We start from the raw sequence: 10,784 nt of genomic DNA on the forward strand, positions 1-10,784 counted from the left end.
TTGCCAAAATATTTTATCATGGATTCATCATGTTTTAGCTTTCTCATCCTTAACCCTTCCACTATACCCTTGATTGTTGGGTATGTATACCAGTGGTAGAAAATAGCCCTATCATTCTTCATGCTAGATAGTTGAGCAAAGTATAACGTAAGCACCATGAATCAAAGTGTTGAATTGTATGAACTTTTTTTTGTACTAAAAATTAATGGAAATATTACAAAAAAATACAGCAAAACATAATGAAGTCGTTAAAATCAAGTGACATAAGAAAAACATGAAATATTGACAACAACTTAGCGTTTTACATCGAAATTATTTGATAACAGACCCAATAATGACGTTGGTAGCGAAGGACACCAGCAAAAAAAGACACCCCCGGCTACCGGCTAGCGTGCCCATATGGGATCACCCAAAAATAAATTCAAATCCCTTGTTTCATACGAAAGATATCACAATGCTGGCAAAAGAGACCGAAGTTGACAACATTCATAATGAGGGTAAGATTAAATACTTAGCCGAGTATAAAAAATAAAAAGGAAAAAAATCGCATTTTCTGAAGACACTTCGCCATTTTTCCTCTTTTGCCTCCTCGAACAGAGTGAGTAAGAATACCTATCCTGCCACAGTCAACTGCTGGTATAAATCCTGGCCGTAAGCACACGAACCGAATAAAGTGATACATTGTTATCATTTTTGGCGAAAACAGCATGCTCTATAATGTTTGGGTCGGAATTTATACGAAATTATTTAGACCACTGCAGCTGTGCCCATATGGGCACGCTAGCCGCTCAAGGGTTAATGTTCTCTTACGAAGAGGAATACAGTGGTGCACCATCTTAAATATTAAATGGGTGAAACATGATGTAGGCATCAAGCGAAGGAGTGGCGAACCGGGGAGGTAGGTGAAAACCAAAATATTTTTCACTTTTTTTGCAGTGATAATTTCTAGTTTTCGAAGCGATTGGATTTCATTTTTCAGTTTCATATTTTGATTTACTTAAAATCTTTAAACTTTGCTGTCGTTCTTTAGGGTTTTTCCATTGCCATTGAAAGCGTTTTATTTGAACATCATACCCTCGGGATTCCCATTCACCAAGCTTCCGCCATTTTCATCCCTTAGAGAAATTCTACCTAAATATTTTCGTAGTGCAATGGAAGACGTCGCGTGTAATCAGCAGAAATAAGCCGTAAATCATTTAATTTATTCACGAGACAATTTGGGGACACCATATGGCTCTAAATATTTGCTGCCCTCCATTTGCTACCCTCAGTGACTCGTTTTCCTTCACGTCCTACGAAATTTATTCCATTGATTTCAACGAGGTTGTAGCATTTGCGTCCGATGTACATGTTTGTTTGCGTGGATTTGCGAAGTTCCAAATTCTATAGTGAGAATAGGAAAAGGACTTCGAATACATTTCCAAGTACCAATACTATTCGTTTATTCGAAATCGTTTACACATTTTTATTCAATTTAGGAATTCAATTACTCTCTATCACATTTTTCTTCAATGATTTTTTATTGGCAGATTTATCCATCAATACATTATCATTTCGAGGGTTTAAATCTGCATAAGAGAGTTACAATTTGGTATTTCATGAATCGCATTTGGAAATATGTTTGAGCAAGAAGGTGTATTCAGCTTCGTAAAATTCTCCGCGGCATGTTGGATTTTTCGCCTGCATTGCTCGTTCATCCCTGAAAAAAATTGAAGAATGGTAAGCGAAGACATGTCTCAGCGCGTATAATCCTTCGTAAACTCATGCATTCATAAATGCGTAAAATATCTGCGGAAAGGAAATCCGTCATTTACCCTCAGCAATGGTAGTCACGGCATTTCGCATCAGATGGCAGAGCGCAATGCCTGCCTATCGCGTCGAATATTTCACCTGGTGCACATGTCGAGTGAGTCAATATGCCGCCATGACATTCATAATATTTTGCACACTCATATGGATCAGGAAATAATCCATCGCGGAGGCACTGCAAATAAAAGTTAATATCCATTTAAAATTTATAACGAAATCCACGCAATGGGTTTACCTCGATTTTTTTCGTAACTTTTTGTTGATCTATTGGAGCCAACTGATTTACCCAATAATTCGGTTGCCAAGGAAGTTGCTTAATAATGCGTTCTCAACTTACCACTAATTTTATGATTCAAAATTTTATTGGATGAGTTTACCTTACATATTTTCCTTTAAAATGAAAACTGGTAATGGCTTTAGAAACTGAAAGTAACGCGGGTAAAAACTTCTTATTTTCCCGCACTGGCTAACGAGGTTCCATGCTGTTTATCCATAGTCTGTGTCTACAACATTGGCTTGAGAAATTATGCCCTACCTTCGCGAATTAATCAACGCAAACAGTAAATCAATAATAGCTGGAAATAGCAAGAAATATTCGGGAAAAAATTAGGCCTGATCAGGACTCGAACCTGGAACCTATGCGAATGCTCTAACCTTTGCACTCCGTTGATACAGCTATGAGAATTTCCGAAAGGCATGAAAGTTTATTTACATTGATAAAATAAAAAATGAATTGATTTATAAATTAACTTAGAAGAAGATATACGTATTTTGAAAGATCCTATTTTCAATGTATTGGCTTTGTTTATTGATGTTAACCAAGGTAATACATATCATAGTTAACCGTGAAGACGGCTACACTCTCGCCAGCGCGTGGAAACGGGTCTTCAAAGATCTCGACCAATCAGGGCACACTTCCACATAATAGGCGCCAAACAGGGTGTATATAGAGACGACCAAATTTCTACATTGACTCTTCAGTGGACCTGAAGCCAGCTGGAACTTTGGCGAAATATTGTCCAGCAAAATGGATGAACGCGGAAGGAAACCCGGAAGAATCGCTGCCTACTGTTAATCAGTGGCTGACTTTATATCACGTGAAATCTCAGATAGTTAAAACGATTGCTTTAATGTAATAATAATTGATAGGTATAATACTTCAAGGTCGGTTACTGCAATTCCGGTAGTTTCAAAGGTGAAGAGATGTCTTACCCGAAATGTATCTGACTGAGCTGAAAAGAAAGAAGAAAGCATCAATCAACTTTGGTATTAGGTATTATTCCTTTTATTACTTATTAAAAAAATACATTTCACAAAAAAGGCCGAGTTATATAAAATGTTCAATTAATCACTCTTTAAACTGATTTTTTCCTAACTCTCAACCACTATTTTTAACGCTGACTTGTGTCTTGCTATGTAGGTCTTCAAGAATTTAAATGCAGGTATCTACCCACCTATTCGGTGTATTTTTTACGCCTTCATCGGGGCTATGAATGACTATGAGTACATAATTTTGATGCGTTAAGGCATGAAAGGTTATTACAATGTTTATTTACATTGATAAAATTAAAAATGAATTAATTTATAAACTAACTAAGAGGAAGATACTTTGGAGGACTTTGAAATACCTTATTTTCAATGCATTGGCTTTGTTTATTGATGGTAACCAAGGTAATACATATTACAGTTAACCAACAAATTCGATTAAAACAGTAAAAATTCAAGTAAAAATAAATATCGACAAACACTGCTTAGGGTGTTCAAAAAGCGATGCACATATGTGAAACGATTTAGGATGGGACCCGATAGAATCTCGGAGTCTGCAAAGTCTTAAAATTATGTTCTACTTGGCTTGGATTGCTTGAGCATTTTAGAATTAAGAGCGACTCTGAGAGCATCATATCAGGACCCCAATGTATCTCCTGGTCCGACATAAACGATAAATTAAGAGCAGTATTTTGCCGAACGGTTAGGTATAGGAAATAGTTTTCCCCCAAACAATAAAGGACTTTAATACATTTTAGCGTTAATTTCTTCAGAGCATTTCATTCCCCCCCCTCCGCATAACAACACCCCCGCAACACGCCTTTTGAGTTATATTGCGGGATAGTATGCCGATTTAGATATAAGGACGTTATCACCTTAAACTAGTTAATTAGTAGTAAAAAAATTGCTACGATTCGACCTTGTGTTCGGGTGTTAAGAAAAAATAAATTACTTCCATAATACAAAAATATAAAATGCTAAGTGCAAAAAAACTATTAATTGATAATGACAATAATTCAACTTTTCAGCCTCGTCATAGATATCTGTATTAATTAAGAAGGACGTAAAGATTTCCTCGTGTAAACCCTTACAGCCTTCTACCTCCCGATACAGGATTGAAAGGTTTACCTTTGAGAGCTTCCTCGGAGGCTGCCTCTTAAAATTATGTTCTTCTTCGCCTCGCTTAATAATTAGGTCTTCTTAGCCTGATTGATATTTTCCTCCATGTTCTGTATTGACTCTAGTGATCTCCAGTCCAAAAAGTTTGACTATCGGTAATACTTGCCTTCCTTATAACATATTTATAACCTTGCAACCAAACGCTTAACTTGTAGTACTTTCGATATTATGTTTCCCATTGCAAATTCATCCTTAATATCACTCCTAATATTTACAACTAGTTTTTTCCGTAATTAACTTACTATTAATGCGTTTATAACCATATATTAACATTTTTCCATTTCTTCACTTTATATATGCTTTTTTTAAGATTTCTTTTTTCTAAGAAAACCAGTAACTTAAACGAAATTATCAAGAGTAGCTAAAAATATGACTCTTACCTTGGCAACCGGTGAATGCCAGCACCACACCTGAAATTAGAAAATAAACATAATTTAAAATTAATTAAAAAACTCATTATTGGTTTACTTCACATCTCAAGTGTATTGAAAAATGTGGTCATGGGTATTGCATTGAATAAATGGCATCACATCCCTCCACTATTAAAAATATTCGCGTTTAGACAAATTTGGGTCCAAAATATATTTCATAGAATTGTGAATTTTGATGCTGGATTGTCCCCTTATGATGTGATATATACTGAGAAAATGAAATTTAAAAAAAATATTCAATAAACATTCCACGACAGCTCAAATAATTGGTATTCTGTACAAATAATGTAATTAACTTATTAATTGACCACCATTGGATAAATTAACTTCATTTCACATCGCATGAATGCCAGCACTATTATTTTAGATTTCTTTTTTTCTAAGAAAACCAGTAACTTAAACGAAATTATCAAGAGTAGCTAAAATTCTTAACAATTAATTTTTACATTTAAAACTCCATTGGAGGATTGGAATCCTCAAAAACTAAATTTTTCTACTCTCAGTATTGCATTAGTAATTTCTCTTTCAATTCCTACATGCGAGGTCCCTTCGATTATCCCTTTTTGTACTTATTCGTGAACTTATTATATTGTACAATATCATTATGATTATTAATATTATTATCACTGTTATTATAATTATTTGCCATACTTATGTAAAAATTACGATTTAGGTAAGGATGAGGTAAAATAAGTATTTTTGGCGTGAACGTTGCATGAGAAGTCATTATTTAGCTGACAAAATCTTTCATTTCATCGCTCCAGAAAAACAACTTCATTGGAGACTGGGGTTGGGTACGGGCTATTGCCATTCACTCGTTTTTTTTTGTCATTGTATTGCCCCGTTTGAAAAAATAGAACTGCTACCCTATAATTTTGAGTGTGAAACTTGATGGCTACGCTAAGGGTTTCAAATTTAAATCGTGCGTCAAGCCTTCGAACGCCCCTATCGGAGTGCACCACTGCCCAGGGATATGAACTGGCCCCACAAGCGTGAATTTGTGACTGTCACATGCCTGTAGGTAATTTTGGGTGAGTTTTTTCCTCATCTATCCCATCCAACTATCTTTTTGAAACACTGAGTGAGTGTATTTCGTCATCAGATGAAAATAAATACTGAACGTAAAACTTGCCTTCACAAGGATAGGTTTTACGGAAAATGCCAAGCGATGGCGTCATATTTTAGTGTCGTCGAATGTTTTTCAAGTATATTTTTTCGGATACTGAACCCTTTTTGAGGTGTATAAATTTCTATTCGGAAGGTACCGGTGGGTCCACACATTCATTAACTTTTAATTTTACCGTGGTAAAATAATTTCGGATTTTTACATTTAAAACTCCATTGGAGGATTGGAATTCTCAAATGAGCCGAAAAAATATTATTTTGCAAGTCGAAGCACAAATGATAGAGTCACCAATTTGAATCTCCATTTATTAGCGAGGAAAAGTTTTCCTTTACTCGATTTTAAGTAATCTACCCTATAAATTTGAGTGTCATGTCCATAAAAGTTCATGTTAAAATGGTTAACTGGAATACAAAAATTGTTACAAAGTGTCTTCACTACGCATTTGTACTCCTGAGTAAGGATTAGCTGAGGACGGGTTAAGTCATAACTAGGTCCAAGTATCCCTCTATGTAAATGGCCTAGTTAATATTCGAAAATTGATATTTTTACAGCTAGGTAGCCTAGGTAGGTACAGTAGGTAGGTTCCTTTTTTATGAGCATTATTAAAATATTTCCATCGCGAAGCAACGCTTTCTCTCCTCCGAAATAAATTCTGATTGATAAGAATGAAGAGTACGTACCGAATATGACCAGGAAGAAGGCGGCTTTCATCTTGAACGCTAGTCGACGGAGTAATCGCAGATGATTTCGTGCAAACTGCCCTCTATGCGAGGCACCGCTTCTTTGAGCCACCTTTATACCCAAAACTTACCATCTTCATAGCGCATCATCAGTGGATTTATATCTCTAATCACATTTGCCTGAATAAATTGAGGAAAAGATGGAGCGATCAAAAGATTTGGAAAGGATTAATGTGGATTTTAATCAGATTATTTGGCCCAATAAATCAACTGCTGTCTGTTTAAATAAGTCATCGCGATAATGTATATCAGTTTTAATTCTCATCAATTTCATTTGTCACTATCAGTTTTAAGGTGCTGAATCGTTTTAATCCATCATTTATCATTTCAATGCAAAATCGTGTTACCTTGAACAGTGTCAGCCCTCAGTCTTTGTTCCAAATAACTGTAAATCCTTCCATTTACAAAGAGCTACAAGAGATAACCATCTGTATTTTGGTGATTTTTGCCGTTTGGAGACATGTCTAGTGCGATGAAAGTCTAAAATTGGGAATTACACGATTTTTGTTCAATACTTTACTCTTTCTCAGTGACTGTATCTTAATATTGACTTGGATATGTGAGGGATTTCTTTACAGATGGGTGAATTAACATTGGGTGGGTCTTCCACATTTATAATATTTGGGTAGCATGCTTACTTAGAGTAGAAGGAATATATTATGTTTATTACTAGCTGACCCGGTGAACTTCGAACCACCTATTAATCTATACCATACATACCATTAGGCATACCATTTATAAATCAATAGCGACGGTACTGATTTGAATAACTGTTCACTCATTATAATAAATTAAGAAACAAATCAATAAAACTACAAAAAAGAATCATTACAATTGCTTATTAGACAGGTATTTTCTTTATTTAATCCACATTTGGTTGACCGGGAACGTGTTCGCAGATTTTTTTCAATGAATTCTCTCATTTTCATCTTTTTAATTAGGACCACTTGGACATTTTAGTTTTTTCAAGTAGTTAATAAAGCCAAAAAGTTATGCTTTCAGTTCTATGTCCGTTTGTGTTTTTTTGTGCTGTAAAAAATGTTTATATGGCCAAGGCTGTTTACATGACAAGACTGTTTATATGACAAGACAAAATTTAGGTCAATTGTAAACTAGTCCCGTTCTTGGGGAAAGTTTACGCAACGCTTAACCGATGCTTGACAGGCTCACAAATCTCGTGAGAATAGCCCCTTGTGAGAAGCATGAACATGTCGTGACTTGTGGCGCGCTAGTTATATCTTCTCAGAGTAAATATATCCTGTCCCTACTCTGAGGTTTAAGTTTGGTTAAAGTTAAAAGTTTGGTTAGAATTATCAAATTCTGATTAAATTTATCGAACTTTTCGGTTCATTTGGAAAATTAAATATTTCGGTGATAATTACCGAACCAGTTCCATGTATTCTATCAAAATTTAGGTCAATTGTTGAATAGTACTTAGAGATGGCAGAAGTTATGTGCGAAGTTGGAAATCCCACGATTTACAAATAGATATTATATTGCATCCATAATGATTGCAGCACCTCCATCGGATTTTTGTGGCCATATTTGGGACCCCATATTTAATTTTATTTCTGAATATTACTCGATATATTGTTCCGATCTTGGCAAAAGTTTACTAAATTTGCATTGCCATCTAGTATGAGGCATTCTGAAAATTTCAGCGTTTCAGCTAATCGGGAAGTGGTGCAAATTTGAGTCGCACGATTTTTCCCGGAAGGAAAAACAGAGGAAGTGAGTATAAAATAAAGCGTGGTAAGGAAACGTGGTTGCCACAATACTTGCCTGCCAAAAAGCGTCACACGTGTTAAAGAAATCATTCAATGAGAAAGGGATCACAATTTCAATAGTTGAACTGTAACGATTGCTAAATTTGTAACTATGATGTTGACACCAAAAGCTAACGTGTCTGTAGGAGGAACACGACAAGACCAATAGGTAAATTGAAATTTTGTGTAACCATCCAGCATATTAATTTTAACTATTTATGCTTAAAATACATTCCATTCTCAATCAGAATATGAATCACTAATACGGCCTCTACAGAAGTATTGTGAAATAATGAGGACATTGCTTGTGCCTTTCCGCTCAAGCATTATAATAAAAAAACACAAAAACTGCCAAAAATATAAAATCAAATCATAATAAATACTTTCGCAGAATAATCTAAATCTTAGAATAATTTAATAAAGAATGAATTTCAGACTCAGTCTCCGGTAACGATGTTCTTCAAAAGTTAAAAACCCAAAATTACGATTGGGAAAAAATATTGTACCTAATTATAAAAAAAACAGTTATCCATTTTAACCAATAATATTATGTTTCAAGTTTACAGCATGTTTAAATGTGATAATATGAGATTTAATTACGAACTCATATTAATACTATTAAATTTTAAAAACACAAACAAAATTTGCATACAAAATGGAGTATTTTGAAACCCATTGCTATGTAATCGAAAAAAATCTCTTAATTTCCTATTCGAATAGCCCTTTTTAATAAAAGTGTCAGATTATCTTTAAACTTCCAATACCTTTGCCGAAAAGAGAACTGTACCCAACGGCGACGAGGTGAGAGAATCGAAAGAGCCGTCATAAGTTCATGACTGTAAAAGCTGTCTTTTGCCATGGTCTAGGGGGAGGCATGACTTCTTAGACAGTCTTCCACACGGAAAGTGTTAAAAGATAGGTTGGTAGAAATGATTTCATTTTCTTTATTTGCAATGGCAAGAACGTTTTACCTTAGTTTACGTTAATTTTTCTGTTCATTTTTTTAAATGTGCAATGTCATCCGTAAGCTGGTGCATGAAAGACACTGAATACCAGAATGGGTGGGATAAGTGCAATAGGGAGGTTTCCTATTATATTTATTACCTAAATCGAAAGATTATTACTCCTGGAGTACGTATTTCACGCTTTTAGATTTTTAAATGACGATATCTATTATTCGCGATTAAATGAAAAGTGAAACTTTTCAAGCGCGCGAAAACGCGACGCTTAAGTATGGATGCAGGGAAGTCTCTCCGCGTGACGTATTTCTGGTTCCCGTTGCCGCCCTGCGAGGTGACCTTGAGGCGAGGCTTAGCGCTGATACGACGCAGGCTGCTAGCGGGTAGCCTAGTACCCTGCTGGCTGGTAGCGTTTGGCTTAAATAAGGATTATTAATACCTTATCAAACGAGGAAAACTTTCCGACCTTAGCCAGTTTTAATAAGTGATTGTTAAGACCTGTTTCCCTGAGCTCTGCGCCTCATGCATGCATTGGTATCCTCAGACGATGTATAACTCCTATCTTATCCTATAGAAACTAGGTCCCTGTGACGTCACGTGGAGTGGCATCGCATGGGCGCCAATCTGGCCCTTTTCAAATGAGGATAAAAATGGACCATTGCCATTCGTCTAACCCGGTATTTCTAAAACAAAATAATTTGTATATTATGAATACACTAATGGTGGGCAACGAATCGCAATCAAAACCTTTCGTTTTCTTTGATGAAGGAAACCACCCTATTATGGGCATTTCATTTTCTCTTGTATGCATTACGAAGATCACGCTTCATTGAGTGACTAAATCATTTAGCTTTCAATATCTTAAGAATCATAACATTAGTATTACCTTGTTTATCAAAGGTTGTGAACTACTACTAATAAAATAATTTTATAGCGTATTATCATGGAAATTTAAGCTGTGAGAAGAGTTTGTTTATTCCCAATCATTAAAACTTCAATTAGAGGTATTCCTGAAGTGTTATTATTCGCGATAATTATGAACATTCATGTGATAAAATTCGTTGTACTAGGCCCAATTCATATCAAGGATCTCATCTAGCACGTTAAAGTCAACCTACATCAATTTAAAAAGGTATACCATACCCATACCTTTTCCCATGCCTTTTCTTTCCCTGAGGCACCTTGAACCTCGAGCATAAATGCTGGGTGCTTAGCCCGAGTCTTAAACCCGGAAACCTTACGTCATTATCTAAAGGCTATTTTACATGGACCCCAAATAACGTCCGTCGTTTAACGTCCTATCCTACGGATAGAGTGTTGCGCGTGAAATTTCCTCCACATAACATTCAAGCAGGGATCGGAAAGTCTCTGAAAATTCTTTGCCACCGCCGGAATTTGAATCCAAGCCCACGGAAGGGAACACTTACTTCTATTAATAATAGTAGCATGTGAAAGGGATTACACCAATCTTTTCCGGCTAGTCTGAAAGTGAGTATACTCAAATTAAC

The 10,784-nt window shown here is 35.6% G+C and overlaps 1 protein-coding gene across 1 annotated transcript; it reads right to left on the reverse strand.

The window, feature by feature from the left end:
• Positions 1 to 1,417: 1,417 nt before the first annotated feature.
• LOC124159467 (probable endochitinase) lies at positions 1,418 to 6,597 on the reverse strand. The gene is made up of 5 exons (XM_046535291.1): positions 6,492 to 6,597; positions 4,635 to 4,664; positions 3,022 to 3,041; positions 1,815 to 1,984; positions 1,418 to 1,699 (listed from the first exon to the last, which is right to left on the reverse strand). The coding sequence occupies exons 1-4, from the start codon at positions 6,520 to 6,522 to the stop codon at positions 1,817 to 1,819; spliced, it is 249 nt and encodes an 82-aa protein (XP_046391247.1). The 5' UTR covers positions 6,523 to 6,597; the 3' UTR covers positions 1,418 to 1,699; positions 1,815 to 1,816.
• Between the last annotated feature and the right edge of the window lie 4,187 nt (positions 6,598 to 10,784).

This window comes from Ischnura elegans, chromosome 5 (genome assembly GCF_921293095.1).
Source record: "Ischnura elegans chromosome 5, ioIscEleg1.1, whole genome shotgun sequence".
Lineage (NCBI taxonomy): Eukaryota > Metazoa > Arthropoda > Insecta > Odonata > Coenagrionidae > Ischnura > Ischnura elegans.